The sequence below is a fragment of the Cyprinus carpio genome, chromosome B3, assembly GCF_018340385.1.
Source record: "Cyprinus carpio isolate SPL01 chromosome B3, ASM1834038v1, whole genome shotgun sequence".
In the NCBI taxonomy this organism is placed as follows: Eukaryota; Metazoa; Chordata; class Actinopteri; order Cypriniformes; family Cyprinidae; genus Cyprinus; species Cyprinus carpio.
Genome location: NC_056599.1, coordinates 17550770 through 17571368, shown reverse-complemented (window position 1 = coordinate 17571368; position 20599 = coordinate 17550770). Strand labels below are relative to the sequence as shown.

The 20599-nt window shown below is 38.6% G+C and overlaps 3 protein-coding genes across 5 annotated transcripts in view; 1 reads left to right on the top strand and 2 right to left on the bottom strand.

The window, feature by feature from the left end:
- Positions 1-6658, top strand: part of mrtfbb (myocardin related transcription factor Bb) — a 35886-nt gene extending 29228 nt beyond the window's left edge. For all 3 annotated transcript variants that reach the window (XM_042720041.1, XM_042720040.1, XM_042720042.1), the window contains 5 exons: positions 85-216; positions 1984-2112; positions 2557-2691; positions 3644-3704; positions 3783-6658. In XM_042720041.1, coding sequence (XP_042575975.1) covers positions 85-216; positions 1984-2112; positions 2557-2691; positions 3644-3704; positions 3783-4243 — 918 coding nt within the window. In that variant the 3' untranslated portion in view covers positions 4244-6658. The remainder of the gene's footprint in view (positions 1-84; positions 217-1983; positions 2113-2556; positions 2692-3643; positions 3705-3782) is intronic.
- Positions 6659-15564: 8906 nt separating this feature from the next.
- LOC109073424 (cell death-inducing p53-target protein 1-like) lies at positions 15565-19065 on the bottom strand. The gene is made up of 5 exons (XM_042720038.1): positions 18191-19065; positions 17891-18007; positions 17710-17751; positions 16050-16197; positions 15565-15912 (listed from the first exon to the last, which is right to left on the bottom strand). Exons 1-5 carry the CDS (start codon positions 18324-18326, stop codon positions 15804-15806), a joined length of 552 nt encoding a protein of 183 aa, XP_042575972.1. The 5' UTR covers positions 18327-19065; the 3' UTR covers positions 15565-15803.
- A 149-nt stretch (positions 19066-19214) lies between these two features.
- Positions 19215-20474, bottom strand: LOC109073451 (small nuclear ribonucleoprotein 25). Its single transcript, XM_019089573.2, has 5 exons — positions 20039-20474; positions 19832-19922; positions 19655-19760; positions 19505-19579; positions 19215-19382 (listed from the first exon to the last, which is right to left on the bottom strand). Exons 1-5 carry the CDS (start codon positions 20243-20245, stop codon positions 19325-19327), a joined length of 537 nt encoding a protein of 178 aa, XP_018945118.1. The 5' UTR covers positions 20246-20474; the 3' UTR covers positions 19215-19324.
- Positions 20475-20599: the final 125 nt, after the last annotated feature.

Here is a 20599-nt window from a genome sequence, read left to right as displayed (position 1 = left end):
TGAAATGCCAGTTCTATTTACAGTAAGAAAAAATGTATTAAATAACATTATCTTAATTGGAGTTTTTCTCTATACTTTTTATAGGCGCAGACCGTTCTCCAACAAACAATGTCCAGTTTGGCTCAAAGCATCATACAAGCACCACTTCTGCAAACACAGACGTCCAACAACACAATGTTACAACAGCATTCAAATCAGACGCCATCTCCACCTCAAGTAAGCAAAATGATTTACATCAAGCAAATGATCAAACTGGTGAAAAATATACCTTGTAGACATTAAAGAGGGGTCCTGATCCATGTCAAGAGACACTGTTGTCATAAGCCGCTTTTCCACCGTTGGGTTGAACCGTTTTCAGTGCTTAACAGTTCCATGTGTAACACAAATGCAGAAAACCCTGCCACAGTGGCCTCAAACTCAATTCCTGGAGGGCCACAGCTCTGCAGGGTTTAGCTCCAACCAGCTCCAACTCACACCTGTTTGGAAGTTTCTAGTAATCCTGAAGACCTTGATTAGCTGGATCATGTGTGTTTGATTAAACTGTGCAGAGCTGTGGCCCTCCAGGAATTGAGTTTGAGACCACTGCCCTGCCAACTGCATGGCAGCACACTATCAAACACTCAAAACACTTTAGCAGTCCTATAGAAATGTCTTTACAACCACCCTGAACACCCTAATAACAGACACCCTAACAAAGAATGAGAGAGCACACTACAGGGCAATGCAAATAAAAGTTCAGGGGGAGGAGTTATAATAGATCTGCACAACAACATGAGGAAGCAACCATTCTCTCCTTAATATACTAATTTTTATTTTTCACTGCATATCAGTGTACAGATGACTTGATTTGCAGGCTTTTTGCAAGTTAGCATTTTTGACAGGAATAAATTCATGCTTGTGTGAGAACGCTTGTCTCTCACGTAAACTTGTGTTATTTCCTGTATCAATTCGTGTGTGTTTGCCTTGTCTACAAACTACGTTTCACAACCAGAGTTGTCAACGACTCTTCCTATTGAAAATTAGTATTGCCTAATCCATCATGTAGTGTGCACACAACAGCGACTATATGGTACCCCAAACAGTCGTGCAGTGTGAGAAGAGCAGCGATCCGACGTCATTTAAAATCGCGCATTAGCAAACAAGAAAAAAAAACAGAAGTGATGAAAACAAGCAAACGGGAGGCTTTGTATACGTTTGTATATTCACAAGCCTAATTCTTGCGGTTTCCCTTTTGGAATGACTAATACAGATTGCTGCCATCTACTGGTATGGAGAGCAATTTCCTCTGAAGCTGGCTAAGAACATATGTGCTGGTTGACCACTGGCTATAGTCTTTGTGGTGTGTTCAAGCGCATCTTTTCAGCTTAGACACAGGGCAATATGAACTGTATGAGCTACTTTAGACATACAACGTAATTACGATATCCATTATGCACAATTCTAATTGAAAAGCCACCACAAATAATGATATTTTACTTTGCAGTAAAATGGAAACATTAATGCAACAGTTAGAAAGGAATACACCATATGATCTGAGTTGTTTTGTTATGCAAGTATACTTTAGAGTGCTTGTAGATCTTAACCTCTCCTCTTGCTTTTAATGTTCCTGCACTTCATAAATCCAGTTCAGCTCACTATTGTGACGACAAGGCCCAGACGCATTTCTCTCTGATTTGGCACATAGGTTGAAATGGAAAGCCTTTCTTAGGCCTGCAACATGTTCTGTGCTTATCTCTGATGTTGCCCTGGCAATAGCAGTTGAGTTCAGGTGATACATTACTCTCTCAACTACATCAAACGCAGACCTGACTAAATAGGTGACAGAAGTAGAGAGAACAGAGAAAATCAGAAAGAGCACTTATCACTAAGACAGATAGTTGGTTTGAGAACAAGAGACGTCTGTTTACACACTGATATACACATATTTTCTTACTCACACAGTGCACTGGTCCTAAAACTGCCTCCTGCTGCATGTGTTTACAGGCTTTACCCCTGTGTGGAAGCTCATCTTCTGGGTTTGAGTACAGACAGAACCAGAGCCAGCCCATGGCAGAAATGCCCCAGTGCTTCCTCAACAACTCGCCCAGACACACAAATGGACCTACTAACAGAGTAAGACAAACTGAATGTTTCAGTTACATCCTGAAACACACTCAGCATATGCAAGTACACAAACACAAATTCTTATAGCTAGTACAAGCTACGTTTCAAGTGCTGATGCACTTAAAATGGTTTAGAACTCCTAATGCAAAACAAGCACACCAGTTTTGCCATAAGGGACGCTATATTGGGTATTAAACTATCTACACAGTGGGACCGTAAACAATCCTCTTTAGCTTCTTCAACTCAATTTGCTAGCTAACTATCATAAAATCAAAACAGAACACTTTAACATTATGGCAAGTTTGCACAAGCATTTATATCGGTGTAATGCATATATTTATGTTTTAGGCCAAAATCCCTACATACTCTTGTATACTCTTTATTTGTCTAGTACTCTAGAACTCTGCCTAGTAACCCATATTACACAGTTTGAAAGTTATATGTTTTGTTCAGCCTCACTCGCCCTGTCAGCTCAACTATATCCTTCAGCCATCGAAGTTCCCCAATCATCACAGCCCAAAGAGCAAAGACCCACCCCGTTACGAGGAGGCTGTCAAACAGACCAGAGGTCTACAAGCCACAATGCAGGTAATTTAAAGTTAGGCCCAAAGTATACCTCAGTTCTGACAGCCAAACACATAACCTGTCAAAGTATGTACCATTTGATAGTGTGACAACACAAAAAATTAAAATTTTTATCTTTGTACAGTGTCTGCGACATTTCTCTCCAGATGTTATATTTGATAAAAATATGTTTGAACTCGTATAACCTAGAGTTCTTTTTCAAATATGAAACCATAGTGGTGCCACCTTGTGGACAGATGAATTAGTGCAAGAATACACTATTAGCTTTTTTTATGTTCTGGTTAGAGAGTCGGACTCCCAATCTTTACGGGGGAGTCGTGGCCTAATGGTTAGAGAGTCGGACTCCCAATCGAAGGGTTGTGAGTTCGAGTCTCGGGCCGGCAGGAATTGTGGGTGGGGGGGAGATGTACAGTTCTCTCTCCACCTTCAAGACCACGACTTAGGTGCCCTTGAGCAAGGCATCGAACCCCCAACTGCTCCCCGGCCGCCGCATAAAATGGCTGCCCACTGCTCCGGGTGTGTGTTCACAGTGTGCTGTGTGTCATTCTGTGTGTGTGCACTTCGTTCAAATACTAAACCACAGATGAACCACCTCAAGAACACACTAATAAAAAAAACAATAAACTATTACTTTTTCAAATATGAAACCATAGTGGTGCCACCTTGTGGACAGATGAATTAGTGCAAGAATACACTATTAGAAAATACGCTGATGATGAAATTTATGTCATGTATGCTGTACGCTTTCCCTGGCATACGCATAAAAACTGAGGAATGCTCTGGGATTTAGGTTAACAGACTTTCCCATTCGAAAATATGATTTCATCTGTCATTCATGTGCTCAGAATTTGAATATTTCCAACTCCATTTGAAGGGCACAGTACTAACATTACATACTTGGTAATCTATTCTGAACACTTTCTGTTGTCTTAATACCTTGTATTCTTCCATAAAGGTTCCTACTGCTACCAGTCAGCACATGGACGATCTGTTTGATGTTTTGATCGAGAGTGGAGGTGAGAAAAGTCAAAACGGCTCTTTGATTTCAACTGCAATAGGTTTCTATATCTAAACCGTTTTCTGTGCTTTCCCAGAAATATCCCCTCTATCCAGGCAGGATCCATCTCTGGACAAACTTCTTCCGGTGACCGCAAACATCACCACCCTGCCCATCAACACAGTGCTGTCTCGTCCTCCACCGCAGATACACGTCGCCCACACGCCCAACCAAACCCAAGCACCTCCACCCAACATGGTAGCCCTGGCCTCTGATAACCAGTTAGAGGCCCTGCTGGAGGACGCTGAGCCACGGACCCTGAGACTGATGGAGGAGCTTAAAAACCAGCTGCTGGAGCGGCCCCAATCCCCAATGGACACTTCAGATCTGACCTTCACCGACACGCCACCTTCTGCCCTCCCTCTGCAAGACGCAGGCCTCGACAACATGGAGTGGCTGGACCTTACAATTCCAGGTCCTGCTGGTATCTCCTTACCGAATGCAGACTTTTCATCTGATTTTTTGGACTCCACTGATTTACAGTTACACTGGGACTGAGCTCACAAAGGGATGGAAATCGGAGACGTTCTGAAAAGATTTGCGGATGGTTCCGAGCATCTGTGTGCAGACCACTGATAGTGTAGCATCAGCTTTTCTCAGCTGCACATATACGTGCAGGTTTGTGTGCTGTTCTTGTCACCAACACCTCTTTCAAAGCAGAAGAATGTAAAGACACTTCTTTTTTTTCTTTTCTCACCTGTATATTTAGGCAGTGAGCTTCTGCTTTTCATATTTTAAAGCAGTCTTTGAAACTCCTGGTTTATATTATAGAGAAAGTTAGAATGTTGTTTTTTGTTAGATTCTGATAAGTATAATTTCTTACAGAACATATTTTAAATGTATCATATATTTTGGGGAAAGCAAGGATTATAAGTACAATCATAGTGCCTTTGCTATTTGCGTTGTCCAGAAACTCTGTAGTTTTAGAGTTAAAGGGATAGTAAGTTCAAAAAGTATTGTCCTCATTCCAAGCTCGTATCGTTCATTCTTTCTGAACTCAAAAGAAAATGTTTTCAAGAAAATCTTGTTCAGCTGTCTTTTTCCATTGGGATCCAAAACTTTCAAACTCCAAAAAGGACATAAAGGTAGCATAAAATATGACTTGACTGGTATATTCAAAGCTTTCTGAAGCAGCACGATTACTTTCTACGATAAACAGATCAAACTTTATTTACTCAAAGTCTTTATTAACTCTCAAACCATACCAAAACATTAATCAGTGCATACAGAGACTAAGTTAAATTTGGCTTCTTTTTCAGTAACATGTTTCACTCAGATATGTCTCAATACAAAAGACTTGCATTTAATCACAATTTTTTTTTTAATGTAAAACCTCACCGAATGTCGCAAATCAACATAAAGGCTTAAAAACTGCATATCATACAAAATGATTCCTATGGATTCATTTCATGTTACCTTTATGTCCGTATCGAAGTTTGACATTTTTGGACCCCATTAACTTGATGGTATTAACAAAAACCAGCTGAAACGTTCTATAAAATATCTTCTTTTGTGTTGTTGAAGAAAAAAAAAAACATTTGAGTTTGGAACAACATAATGACAGACTTATAATTTTGGGGTGAGCTATTCTTTTAACTGCAGAGTTTGCAAATGTCAGACTTTTGTGATGGAAACATTGTGCCATGGTAATTGTTACAAATGTGATGCCACCTTCATCGCAGGAACCTGTTTAGTGGCTTATTTACATTCATCTGCCATGCTCAATGAGCTGTTAACTGTTGCATTAGGGTACTCGAAATTGTGGCAGCTAAATAAGAACATTCAATTTCTAAACATTCGAAATCATCCGGTGCATTGACTGGGAAAGGTCAGAGCGAGGTTGTTTACCAAACCCAGCATGGGGCCAAAGAGAGGGAGGGAGAGAGGCACACAAACGCCTGACTAGGGGCCATACTTCTCCCTATCAAAAGAGTAGATAGAGAGGACAGGGTTCAGCTCTTACAGTCTGAACTGACACTGTTGCGTGTCTTGACCAGGGACACAACCCTAAACAGGACCAGTGAAATTTTCATATTCAGATCAGAATGACATCAGAGAGCAGCTGCATTTTGATTGGTCAGGCTCTTTAGTACAGTACAGATGTGTTTTTTGGATGTAGATGAACTGAAATTCACTGTATTTCACAGAATCTGAGCTTCTTTCTTCATAACCACTGACATATAGGTAGCTGGCAGGTAATTTGCCTTTGTTAATGTACCTAAACCTCATCTTCTCAGTTATTTGGAAGAATAAATTAGTTTTTGGTTTTAGATTTTTTTTTTTTATAAAATGTGACAATGTAGCGTCATCTGCTGGAACAGTTTGAAACAGACGGCTGAATGATTTCTTATCACCGCTCCCTTCAGATGGATCATTATGAAATGTTTTTCTTTAGTGCTTGGCTGATGTAATAGCAGATTTCTCTTTAGACACTCTGTGAATATACGCCAAACATGCCAAATAGTGCACTTACTTGACCTTGGACTGAACTCATTGACAATCAGTTCTTAATCCAAGCATTTTGTCAAAATGAAAGAATGTGTTTCTGTATTTAGAAATGTAACTTCACAATTTCTAAAGGGATACCATAGTTCTGTCTCTATCAGAGACCCAAAGCTTTTAATTTTGTAAACATACCATTTTACTGCATTTATGCAGTTCTCATATATATTTTTATCACATATTTTATGGCTCTACATGTATTTTTTTTGTGTGTAAAAAAAAAAAAAAAGGGCCCGTGGTGGAGTCAAATCCTATTAGACCTTAAATGAACCTGTAAAGACTATTAGGATTGTGTACCTTTTTTCAATATGTCCATCAAGAGTAGTTGCTCTGTTATGAAGAGGAAAAGAAGAGAAATATGTAAAATCTTACTGACCCTTTGAAGTGCGATGTAGATTGTATGCCTCATATTTTGCATTTGTGCAACTGTAAATAATGTTTTGAGGTTATCTTTGACATTTTGTAAAACATTGAAATTACTTGTTTGGCCTTTCAAAGGACAGAACCATAGCAAAGCTAAGAACACAATAAATACCCTTAACATTTGACAATTTACCAAAGGTAATATTTTTAACCTAACATAACCTACAAAACAATATAAAATAATTTAGAATTGCTTTTAACCAGCTGAAGGACTCATACTCTATTACATGCAAACAGAATCAGTCATTTGTTAAAGTGCCGACAGGGTTTCTGCAGATTTTATAGAGGTAAATTTTACACTTTTTAATACCAAGTAAAGGAACTTTTAAGGAATAAATTTAAAGGGAACACCGTGTTTTCAAAAAGTAAATGTCTAAGTAGCAAAGAATCGCTTGTATTATTAATACTTCAAAATTCGAAAGTACAGCTTTCAACTAACCTCCATTACTTTTCAATTTATTAAAAAAATAAAAATACAGCTTAAGGTTTGAATAGCTCTGCTCCCAATTACTTTACCTTTTGATCATACCACAAAAAGTGATGTTCTTTTGAAATAAACATCCTTAAATCAAGATACATTTACTTGACAAGCAAAGTCAGATTTGGTGAAAATGGGGCCAGTGGTTTAGGAGGGGAAGCAGGTTTTCAAAGAAAATCAAAATGCCAGACAGGACATTTGTGGTGTAATTAGTATCGATGGTATCAATGTTCTCGGCATGATCCAAGTAAATCCATCAAGTGGACCAGTCTCATGACAAAAATATTTAAAAGCTATTAGCATTTTTTGACCACAAGGTGGTCTTGCCCTGAAACTTTTTGAGTACCATCAGGGCATGGTGCCACAGAAATATGTCCAACATGGCTAAATTGGGTATCAGTCAACTTGGTATGCTGCACCGAATCCAAAGAGACGGTTGTGGTCTTGATTTTTGACCAAACTGTTAAAGGAGCCATGTGTAATGTCTGGCAAAAAAATCAACGCTGCGTCCGAAATCGAATACTTCCCTACTATATAGTATGCGAAAAACAGTACGCGAGCAGAGTAGTATGTCCGAAATCATAGAATTCGAAACAAAACTAACAGTAGGCGAAAAGTACCCGGATGACCTACTTCCGGCGAGATTACCGAGTGCGCATACGGTGGACACTTTACTATCCCATGATGCCTCGGGGGAGGATTTGTCGTCGTTATTTTTGAAAATGGCGGAAAGCGGAGACGCGGCTCTATTCAAGTGTAAGTTCTTTATAAAACAATTTTTGTTATTTTGTGGTTAAATTGTATTTTTTTAACATCATATAAGTAAACGGTTATCTTGTTAAAAGTTTAAAAAATGTAAATTGAGGGTGTCCTTTTCCAGCCAATTCAGAAAAAAAATATAGTTTTATCATTATTATTACGGAATAGTCCGGGCTAATGTAAATCATCTAACTAACACTGTTTCTTTAAACAAAGACGTTCGTTGTTTAGCAGTTTAATGAGATGGTTACAAAACTGCAGTAAACTAAAAACGTTTTTTATTTCTCCTTTACCAGTGTTGATATTATGCACTATTTGTTGGTTACATAGCAAGCTGCTGTTAACAACTGTTAACAAGTTACCTCGGCTTTTCCGTGTAACATAAATAGATTGACCATGGTTCATCACGTCTGTGCTGATTTTGCAGGGACTGATGAACACACCCGTGCTCTGATACAGTGGAGAGTGGCTAATGAAGCCCTCTTCACTGGAAAGAGAAATGCTGTGCAATTAAAGGTTTTGAGTAAGTAACGTATACAAGACAAATGTAATATGTTAATTTATTCTAGTGTAGATTCAATGGTAAGTTAGTTGTAGATGTTAAAATTTTCTACTCAAGCTCTTACTAAAGATCCTTTTATGCTTGATTTCTGTGCATTTATTGCAGAGTTTTTATCACAGAGCAGAGGCTGGGGGGGCAAAATGTCTGCTCTTCAGATAAAAAAAAAAATGGGAGAACCTTAAACAAAAATATAAAGTAAGATTTTTTTTATTATTATTGTAGTTCACCCTAAAATGAGAATTCTGTCCATGATTGAATCATGCTCATGTTTGGCCCTGTAATGCGATCATTTAGAACAAATCATATGTTTTACAATGTAATGACTGTCTTGATATTCTGTTTTCAAATATTTGTAGGATCTGAAATGTCCACAGACTGGGGTGAGCACTGAGGATGGGGGGGTTACAGCAGCAGCCTGGAAATGGTATTCTGCCATGGATGAGGCAATAGGGGGCAGACCATCACACCACCCACCCTTATTGCCTCATCTGGCCCGGATGTTGCTGTTACCTCTCCATCCTCAGTGAGGTTAGAGCGTGAAAGAGTAGGGAGGAAAAGGAAAGATTTTGAGGAGCTGATCCGAGAGATGGAGGAGAGGGAAGCTGAAAGAGAAAGAGATGCCATTGAAAGGGAGGAGAGGCGATGGAGAGAGATGGAGGGAAAAGGAGGAAAGAAAAGAAAAAAGAGCGACGAGAGCATGAGAAGAGACTAGAACAGGAGGCCAGAGAAAGAGAAGAAAGAAGAGACAGAGAAGTAGAGAGGAGAGAAAGGGAGACAAAAGAGAGAGAGGAAAGATTTCTTCAGCGCTGTTAGAAATAATTTAGCAAAAAAAATAAAGGAATCAATTGATACACACTCTCTTCATTTATTTGTTAGTAAGTTGTGTCATGCTGGTTTTGCAAGTTTATTACAAAACACTTAATTCCCAGGGATTTGCAGTAGCTAGATTGTCAGTTGTAAAGTGCTTAATATGTGGCATTGAGTAATTAATATTTTTTAAGTGTTTTGTATTTTGTAGCAGATTCCAGATGGTTTTTGAAACAAGTGCTGCACTGTAGAGAAATGCCCACACACTTCAGACACCGGTAAAATGTATTTGTTTTATTTTTGTGTATTTAACTTTTAAACGGATACAGAATACAAAGCTTAAAACAAAATCACATAATTTTGGCATAAAGTACTATAATAGAGCTTAAAGCACCACCAAAAGGAAAAGTATTAAGAACATTTTTATTATAGTGTCATGATGAGGAAAGAAAATTAACTTCAGCAGCTTCAGTAAGGTAATTTTCACAGGTTTCTTAAAGATCTAAAGGGACTTTGATACTAGCAATGTCATTTGTAGGGCATCGCTTTAAAATAACTCAATATATGTTCCTTTCAAAGCATGTGTACAAGATGAGGACTTTACACCTTGGGTAATTTTGGATTTGGATTTGAAGTAAATAATTTGTAATTAAGCTCAAGTATGTGATATGTAGTTAGAATACATATCACATATTCACACACAGCCTAAGGCAGTGTGCCAGTGGTTGGTGGGTGTCACCTCTAGGGACCACTGTAGCTCCGAGATCCCCTGTCGATTGGCCTGGGTCTGCAATATCCCCAGTTACCATGTGCAGCCGCGAGGAGGCCGACAGGAGTCTTGGTGATGGAGAGGCTTTGTCCAGCGGCAGTGAGCTGTAAGACAGAGGGATGCACACAGATGGGCCATGCACCTCTCTAACTACTACTACTGCACTGTACGCATCACAGCACCCTGTGGGCTGTGCCCACACACACACACCTAACTATTTACATAATAACTAACATAGACAAGCTGGAACACTGTCAATCTAAGAACAAGAACTGATTTTAACCTGTGTTAAGTGTCCTACAGGTAATCGTGCTCATGAAGAGCAGCAGGCACACAGTTGCCAGGTGCAGACACCGCTGCAGCTAAATTGTCCCGCACATGCTCTCCTGCGCTGGCTTCTGTGTTGCAGGGTTCAGGTGGGCCATCGCCATCCTCCGCAACTTCTGGATCAACTATGTCCCCATTACTAAGACAGAGGTTGTGGAGCACCGTACAGCATGCTATGACATCTGGCACAAAAGCAGGGCTGACTTCCAGGGCCTTGAAAAAAATGGAACGCCAGCGTGTTTTCAGCATCCCGAAGGCATCTCGACGATGTTCCGTGCACGAGAATGCTTCCTGTTGTAGCGAGCCTGTACAGCATTCTGTACAGGCTCTCTGTATGGCGTCATGAGGCAGATGGGCGCACTCAGGCAAGGATACCCACCATCTCCAAGGGATGCATTTTCCTGCAGGTGGAAACAGGCGGCCAGTGTACACAGGGCTGTTCTTCAGCACCCTGGCATCGTGCACAGACCCAGGATACCCACAAAAATGTCGAGGAACTTCCCCTGGTGGTCAGTGATGGCCTGCAGCTGTACAGAATTAAAGAGCTTCCAGTTAAAGTAGCACTGCACATCACTTGCTGGTGGTTTAATGCGGATGTGACAGCCATCTATAGCACCAGCTACTACTCTGAAAGCTGGAGACCCTGCCAGCTGGGCAAAACCTGCTCCCACCGCCTCCAGGTCATCCGCACTGGGGGAAAGCGATGAGTTGCCTCAAAATCCCGATGACTGCCTTGCTCATTCTGTGCACAATGTCGTGCACAGTAGACTTCGGGATGTCAAAGGTGAGTGACACTACCCGGTATGATGCTGCATGGGCCAGCCAGTAAAGGAACACACAGCACCTCAACGTCCTTTTCCCAGCCATGGTCGCATTCAGGTTTCACTGCAGCAATCAAGGATTGGACGGACTGCCGTGAAAGTCGGAGTTTGGGGCGGAGGTCAGATCCATCTTCAAAATACAGCCGAAGAATTGCCACAGCAGCATTCAGGTGGCAGTAGATTGTAGGGCTCACAATCTGTAAAACATGTATATAGTTTTATTTTAGAATACAACTTTAATTAACAGATACTTGTTTTCTTGTGTTGGCTTATTTATAAATATAGTATGTCTGTATTTATATGTCTATACGACCCATTTCTTATGCATGATGTATTTGAATATATGTATGTGTGTATATATTATATATATATTATATATATTATAAATATAATGAAGACATCAGATGTAAAAGCCTCTAAGTGTCAATTGCAATTTTCTCCTAGAATTATAGGAGAAATTATTAAAATATTAAAAATTAAAATAAATTTTTTGACAAAAAAAATAATTAAATTGATCAAGCTTGTATATTTAAGTTAAGTTATTTCACTAATGTTAATGAAAAAGAGCTATTGCCATTAAAAAAAATTTAAAATTGCTATTAAAATTGAACAATGAATGAATCAAAAAAGATACACACATAAGTTACATATGTAACGTTAACTCTATTGATTCATTCATGTTTATTCATCGATGATAATAGCACAAGTAAATAAATTACTTTAATCCTTGCCAAAAATCAACATCTGTCATCGTTCACAGGGTTGTGTGTTTTTTCTGGTAAAATTTTATTAGCTAAATAAATGATGATAATTAAGTTATTTGAGAAATTCCGTAAAAGCTCTCGACGAAGGCGTGATCTGCGAGTAGCTGACCGACGCCTCCTCTGGACTGTGCGCTCCAACGACGTAAAAACGCCGATGAAGGCAGAAAAGCAGAACTAAAAACATCGCTCGCAGTTGGTGCAGTCAGTGGAATGGGCTCTTTAAATTTTCGCGGTTATGATAGCGTATGTCACGTGACATTTCCAATATGGCGCATGTAGTACGTACGGACTCCATTCATACTACCCGTATTCATACTATATAGAACGTACTTTTTTAACGGTCGTGAAGTACGTTCTAATTTAAATGTAGTACCTACTCACATAGTACGCGATTTCGGACGCAGCGCAAGTCATACTCCACATTCCATACCAGATGGGGGCAGTATGCCTCAATAAAGTGAATTGGTCTACTCTAGAGTAACAAACGAGAAACGGCATAGTCTCTATGCTCCGCCCCCTACCTTCACAACAACCCTGGAGCCATAGCCGAAGCCTAAGAGGACGTTTTGCCTCCAGAGGAACGCTGGGTGATGTCAAGTGATTTTGAAACATGACATCTTCAAGCTACTCCCCTTCACCTTTACCAGTGAATATGTTCATATTCGTTTTGTTCATATTACATTTTGAATTGTATATACACATTATTCGAATTAAATTAATTTGACAGACAGCATTCTGTCAACATCATTGGTCAACATCAGACAGCTGATGTTGACCAAGCTAGCGCCAACCAACGTAACCAGAGCTGCCAACTCTCAAGCATTCACCGTGAGACACACGCAGTTGACTCTTTTCACACGCTTTCAAAAACTTGACAGCTCTGAATATAGTGAGTGAGTGCGCGCGCGGCAGATAACCTCGCTCTCGCTCTCTCTCTCTCTCTCTCTCTCTCTCTCTCTCTCTCGGGTTCATTATCATCGAAGACATTTCAAGCTTCTTAGGTAATGTTACATTTTAGCATCAGCTTGGTAGAGACGGGCTTTGGTAGATAACAGGTGAAAACCGGATCGGATTTGTGGGTAAGTTATAGCTAGCTTACTATCAAACGCAGCTACGGTTAGCCATCGCTAACATTAGCACGTTTATTGAACAGCCCTCGATACATTTCTATGTTATAACTTCCTGAAAAAAATACGCAAACATATAAAACAAACTTCTAGCGAAATACTAACAGCATCTTACTTACCAATCCAAAAGAAATGTTGCAAGTTCGGAGTCGAAGCTCATTTCTTTCAAGTCCATCAGTTGTCTCCAGCGATGGAAAGCAATGCCGATGTTTACTCTGTTTCGGCTCCTTTTCTTATCGGATTTGATTTGTGATTCCGAGCGCGGTTGCTTGACATCAGGTTCAAGTACGCCCACAAGCTGTGCGAGTTATTCGTGTATTGCAGGTTGGCTGGTGGTTATGTTGCCCGCATACCGCCTCCCATGGCCGAAACTGGTATTACGACACCTGTCGGGCCGTGGCTAGTAATGCTAATGCTAATTAAGGTTGATATCTCTGCAGCACTATAACTTGACATTTTTTTAATGACATCATCGCCCTTATTTCTTCTCATTCTTTTGATGCGTGTAGGTCATTTTTTGGATATTTTTACCTCAATTTTTACACATGGCACCTTTAAGAAGTAATAAGCAAAATATAATTTTTTTCACATCACCTGACAACTAGGTGGCGCTGTGCCGAAACTGTGCAGGTACCCTCAGGTCATGGTTGTCATACACACCAAGTTTAGTCTGCATACACAAAAGTGTTGCATAGATATAGCCTCTTGTCCATTTTGATGTGCTTCTGTTTAATTCATTTGCTTGTTATTCAAGGCTAATCAACTTGAATTCCACGTTGTTTTTTGTCAGCATTGTCTGAACATGATCTGATTTGACTTTTTTTATGTAAATCAGATTAATGGTCTAGGAGTAGTTTAAAAAAGTAGGTTTTACGGAAAACGCAAAATATCTGGAAATTTTTATGATGGAAAATGACATTATTGGGTGCAATTGAATTATCTTCAGCCAAGGAATCTAAAGAAAAAAAAACTGTTTGTGGGTTTTCCTTTTCCTTTTATGAAAATATATATATATTAATTTTAAATGAACATGAGTGCAACTTTTGACAGTTGGTGGCGCTAGAGAGATTACGTTAAAGACTCCAGATCTGCTGTGGGTAATGCACAGACTGTCCTCTAAATGTGTGCCAAAATTCACAACTTTTTACCATACGGTTTTATGGGCTGCTATAGACTCAAGAGTGAGAAGAAGAACATTAAAGGATACAATAGGTATCTACAGACCTTCAGTGGTTGGCCCCTAAATATCTGCCCATAGGCTCCGAAAGAATCTGCTTGCTTAATCCACATTGTTGCAGATTAGTGCTGTCAAATGATTAATAAAGATTAATCGCATCCAAAATAAAAGTTTTTTTACACAATATATGTGTGTACTGTGTATATTTATTTTTATATGTTTAAAGACAAACACATACAGTAAATCTTTTGAAAATATAATACATTTTTACGTTTATATTTAAATTCATATAATTCATATAAATATAAAATTTTTCTTAAATATATACATGCATGTTTCATTTTACATTTGCATTTCAGGTAAATGTATCTTGACTTTCTACTCTGATTTAAGACCATTTTAAGGCCTTAAATTGTAAAAGGGGGATTTAAGACTTTTAAAACCTCTTAAAACCACAGAAATCCTGTATAAATATTTATATATATATAATCCTGCACAACCTGAAAGTGTTCAGTGCTTTAGCAAATATTCAACCCAAAATTCAAATTTGGCATTGAATGTTCTTAAAGTTCAAACCAGAAGACTGAAATCTCACAGAAGATTTACACATCTTACATTTTCCTTTTGGTTTCATTAGTTCTGGAGGAAAGTTTTATGCAAACCGAAAAGTTGTCTTTGTCCCCACAAAGAGCGAACCGTCAGATAGCGCCATCGTTTCCTTTAAAAGGGTCATATGATGCAATTTAAAAATGTCCGTTCTCTTTGGAGTGTTACAAGCTGTCCGTGAATAGATAAGATCCCTAAAGTTGCAAGGACTAAAGTCTCAAACCCAAAGAGATATTCTTAATAAAAGTTAAGACTGTAAGCGTAACTTTTATTCTTGCTGTTGCCGCCGGTGCCGCCATGTCGTCTACAATGGGTCTAAGGCTGTGCAAAAAAATCAAATGCGATTTTCATGTCCATCTCGTCAGTAAAACCACTCCTGTGATTAGTAGTAAATCGCAAGCACATGCTTTCAGTTCAGTGTTGCCAAGTTGGGCTACTTTAATACTATTGCCACGTGTTGATTTTCATGTCGGCAGGTTTAAGTGCCCCCAATAACATGATATTAAGCCCCTGGAATGCTAATTTTACTGGAGGAACCCCACCGAAAAATAACATTTCCGTCACACACTTGAGGCATTCAGCCAATCACAATGCACTGGACAGCTGGCCAATCAGAGCACACCTTGCTTTTCAGACCGATGAGCTTTGTAAAAATCAATGTGTTTCAGAAGGCAGGGGCATATAGGAGAAACAATAATGTACAGTATGTGGAAAAGAATGTGTTTTTTGAACCTTAAACTGCATACACACATTGCATTACACCAAATACAGAAAAATAATGTCCTTTTTAGCAACGTCATATGACCCCTTTAAAAAGCCACTTCCGGTAATTCCATGGGGATTGTCCCTGTAAAACGTTCAGGATGACATCAGCTGAAACAATTCCAGCAACCTTTTCAGGTCAGTTCACATTATGGGATTCAAACGTTCCCCTCCTCAGAGCTTTTTGCATGTTATTATGTGACTCCGACATTTTGGACACTTGTGAACGACGTCTTTGCATCTATCCAAGCAGAACGGGATGACACAGCAACCAGCTATACAACTACACAAGAAACAGTCAAGAACACAAATATGTCATGTTTAACACGTAACAGAAAGATATAATGGTAATCACACAGTGGCATAGTGGACGTGAATGAGAATAAATAAAGTAAAATATCAGACGAAAGTTTAGCTCACCAAAAAAGAATGGAAATAAGACACACAATATAGACAGCACTGCCAGCTTTGGTTGTGACTTCTGTGGTTATATACTGGTGACAGAATGGACACTGTGTCCGAGCTGAGTGTCGAGGAAGTTCCTCAATCTCCACAATCACCTGCGGAGCTGAGAAAAACAAACATGAGCCGCTTTCAGGAAGCTCTGGTCCTGTTGGATTTTGTATTTGCGTAGTTCTCTCAAAAAACATCACATCCAGGGACGTGCACAGACATTTTGAGGGTCAGGGGCTCAAGTGGAAAAAAGGGCACTTCTCATGTTTATTTTAATTTATTTCTAAACAAAACGTTAAAGGGATACTCCACCACAAAATGAAAATTTTGTCATTAATCACTTACCCCCATGTGGTTCCAAACCTGTAAAAGTTCCGTTCGACTTCAGAACACAATTTAAGATATTTTGGATGAAAACCGGGAGGCCTGTGACTGTCCTATAGACTGCCAAATAAACAACACTGTCAAGGTCCAGAAAAGTATGAAAGACATCGTCAGAATAGTCCATCTGCCATCAGTGATTCAATCATAATGTTATGAAGCGACGAGAATACTTTTTGTATGCAAAGAAAACAAAAATAACGACTTTATTCAATAATTCGTCTTCTCTGTGTCTCTCTGCATCACCGTAGTGCTATTTTGGAGAATATCCGCTGAACGCAAGCAGCGTATGCTCTTCTGTGTCAGCCGCGCTGCTTGTGTTCAGCGGATATTCTCCAAAATGGCACTACAGTGATGCGGAGAAACACAGAGGAGACGAATTGTTGAATAAAGTCGTTATTTTTGTTTTCTTCGCTTACAAAAAGTATTCCGCTCCATAACGTTACAGTTGAATCACTGATGGCAGATGGACTATTCCGACGATGTTTTTCATACTTTCCTGGACCTTGACGGTATATTTTATTTGGCAGTCTATGGGACAGTCTCAAGCCTCCCGGTTTTCATCCAAAATAACTTAAATTGTGTTCCGAAGATGAACAAACCACTTCAAAAACAACAAAGACCTTCACACTAAACTGAAAGAGGCAATTGGTGCAAATTTAATATTTTACAGGAAAAACACTGTAAAAAATTATTGACAAGATACACAAATACAGCAGCTTAACTGATATCAATGTGGCGATTCTGATGACGTTATTAGTTTTACTGTATTCAGCTGTCGTTTCTCCATTAAAGTAGACTGTAGGCCTATGATATATTGCCTTAGCTTAACTTTACCTAACTTATTACATGGTAGCTCATGAGTCATGGATGTTAGCAAGACAAATTAATATGGATAATTAGCTGTAAATTCGAGGCACAGGTAGCTTAGTCTTTTTTTCATCACCCCTCACCTCCACACCAAGACAAACACAACTGGAAAGGGAGGGAGGGCTTCACTTCTGCGGCCCTACCTGATATATTTATTTTTTGTTTTGTTTTTTTGACAGGGAAAGCTGTGTGCAAACAGAAACACACAGATGCACACATATTCATTTATTTAAAAAAAAAAAATAAATCCCCAGAAAAAGGGCAGTTTCTCTCGTGGACGAAAAAGGGCAGGTGCTCAAGCCCTCTTTGATGTCTATGTGTGCACGTGCCTGATCACATCTTACCATCACTGAAACTAATATCAAAACCTACTAACCTGGATAAGATGGCGGACTGTATGTGGATGAAACAGTTGTTTCTGAAACAATAAAAACATAAGGACATATAAAAAACCTTCAAATACAAATACAGATGTCAAATTCCAAATGTTTAAGTATACTTCCTGTATTTTTTTATTTTTATTTTTTTTAACTGTTCAAGATATCAAATTGCCATACCTATTAAATGACTGCCTCCCAATCTTTCTTGCAAACTCTCCAGTTCAAGCTTCTTTTGAGTGAGAACCTTAAGCTGCTCATCAATCTCTTTAAGTTCTTCAGTCTCACTGGAATAATCTGTTGATTACAAGATCTCATGTGAGCAACATTAGTTTTTTCCTTACATACTATAACACTATACAATGAGAAATCACTATATTTTCATATATAACCAAATTCTATATTTATGAATAATCCGTTAATGTCTTCCACTGTTTATTTGGCTTCTGTTATCAAGTAGTTCAAGTTAATGGGACTCACGCTGCTCATTCTGGCCATTGTTTCGCTTGAACTGGATGAGCAAAGCCAGCATATTGCGTTTGTCAGTCAGCTGCTGTCTGCGAAAGGAAAGCCGGTTCAGCTCCTCAAAAATGTTCATCAGCTGTGCATCAGACATGTTGAGGGTTGAGATGACGGTCCACTTAAACCTCCAAAAGCCTCAAACCTTCATACAGCATCCACTCTGAAATAGATACGATAGTTTCATAACAGAAACCATTCCTGTTTAAAAGGAATAGAAAGTTTATTCCTGATATGAAAAATACTGTTCAACCCTAGTGCAATTCCAAAATTAAAATTAAAAAATAAATAATGTATTTTAATAATTACCCATGTGTGATGCAGTTTCTCTTCAGTCCCTCTTCACTTTGCAGTAACAAGGAAATAAGAGGCTAGTCATACTGTAGCGGAACAGTATGAGGAAAATAATATTTAAAGTGTGTGGTTTACCTGTATTTTACTACTAACTCACATTGTGACAAGGGTCTTAAATTACAAATATCTACAGTTTTGCAGCAAATCCGGTGGGACTTTTAATATTAAGCACTTTAGCAAGCAACAGTAATGTGACTTAAATTGCACTTTTGAAAACAACTAATTTTTACCATGTTCGGGTTTAATTATTTTAATCAATAGAAAAGCAACATAAAATACACAAATATGATTTTTGTAATCACTTTATGAGGCATTTACTTCCAGTGAATCAGCGGTTTTGTGAATGTACCACATATACATGTTAATAACTAGGCATCTTCGAAAAGGAGGACTATCATATATTTGCATATTTGAAAATGTGACAGTTTGGGTTTCCGTCTAACTAAAAGGAACAAAGAGCTTTTATAAAATGTATTCTAAGAATAGCTATTTAAGTTACTTGTTAGAATAATTGCTTCAACAAATGGCGCCTTCACAGGATAAGTTTACCTTAAAAAATTAAGTCATCATTTACTTATTTCAATTAATTTTTTCCCTTTTTTGCTCCACAGAAAAATAACAGGAAACAGTATTTGGTAGGGAACACCATGAGGATGAGTTTTTAATATGTGGGTGAATATTTCATTTTAAATGTCTATACATTATTTACAAATTTCATCCATTAAAGAGAACTTCATTTCTTCATTTCCTTCTCAGTTTCTTCAAAAACGTCACTTCATCTCTGTTCTTGATCCCGTAGCTGAGGACAGAGGAAAAACACAATCAAAACATTATAATTCAAAGCACAGTAATTACTGAGCACCCAATGAATACAAGTTAACACATTTCTACAAAAGCAACTGATTATTTATTTGGACTCACTCCTTCAGCTTTCTTTTGTCATCTTCTAATTTTTCTCCATTGAAGACCAGATGAAATGTCCTCCACACGTATTTCCTTGACAGGGAAAGTAGATTAGGAAAAACAAAAACAAATGCAAAATCAAATCCTGTACATTTTTTGACGTCTCACCAGCTGATATGCTTGACACCTCCCTCTCGTTGTTGTTTTAGCTCCATATATCTGCGAATGGCTTTCTTCAGATCCAGAACCGTAGCAGACTGCACAACCACAATAGCTGTGAACAGATCTGATCCAGTTAGAATCAATACACGTATAGCAATTCCAACTAATTCCAAGAAAACTCACGCATGACTTCTTCATCAGCCTTACAAACACGAACAGTCATGGCCTGACCGTATTCCAGAGCCACCTGAGAGTTCACCTCCTCCAGTGTGACCTGAACATTTAAAAGATCACAAAAGATTCAGAATTCTAGACCTTGTGAATTAATACATTCAAACCTGAAGCTTGTTTCAATTTTATTCTATTAAAACAAACTGTTCGATGGTAGACCTGGATTGGCAGGTCGCACAGTAAAGGGTCTTGGACCATCAGAGCCAGTCCTTCCTCAAAGATGTCAAGAAATTCAGAGTGTGGCAATGCCTCCTCCTCATCTTCTTCTTCTTCTTCTTGCTCTTTTTTAATTTCATCTACAACAGTTTTCTCCTCCAACTCAGCCTTGTCTACATTCTTTAGGTTTTCTTCCTTTAATTCATCCATTTTCAACTGATGACAAGCGAAAACTTCTTGATGTAAGTTAAGTCTAACGCTTCATCCAGAAATACGAGACATAGAGGCGTCAAGTTCTTTCCATGTTTATTAAATCAGTTAGTGAATTTAAACGGAATTATGGCACAGCCGGTAAATTATTTCTGATAAAATTGTAACATGTATAGTTCTGTTGCGTTCCAGCTTTCCTTATATCCATTTTTTTCTACACGCTGTCGGAATATTTCTGTGATGCACCAAAATTTAGTTCCGCATGCGTTTCTATGTTATATTTCCGATACCGACTATACAATTCTTAACATTTAAATATTTTAATTTAACATATATATAGTTCCTGACAGTTCT

Bases quoted from the DNA above. Each gene is read 5' to 3' on its own strand.
- LOC109073424 (XM_042720038.1), bottom strand. From the start codon at position 18,326: ATGTCTGATGCACAGCTGATGAACATTTTTGAGGAGCTGAACCGGCTT. The intron at 16,198-17,709 runs GTTAGTAGGTTT...TGTTTTTCTCAG, and splicing joins CAGTCCGCCATCTTATCCAG to CTCCGCAGGTGATTGTGGAG. The intron at 15,913-16,049 runs GTGAGCTAAACT...TTTCTTGTGTAG, and splicing joins CTTATTTCCATTCTTTTTTG to TTGTATAGCTGGTTGCTGTG.
- LOC109073451 (XM_019089573.2), bottom strand. From the start codon at position 20,245: ATGGATGAATTAAAGGAAGAAAACCTAAAGAATGTAGACAAGGCTGAG. The intron at 19,761-19,831 runs GTGAGTTTTCTT...ATCTGTTCACAG, and splicing joins GGCTGATGAAGAAGTCATGC to CTATTGTGGTTGTGCAGTCT. The intron at 19,383-19,504 runs GTGAGTCCAAAT...CTCTGTCCTCAG, and splicing joins GACAAAAGAAAGCTGAAGGA to CTACGGGATCAAGAACAGAG.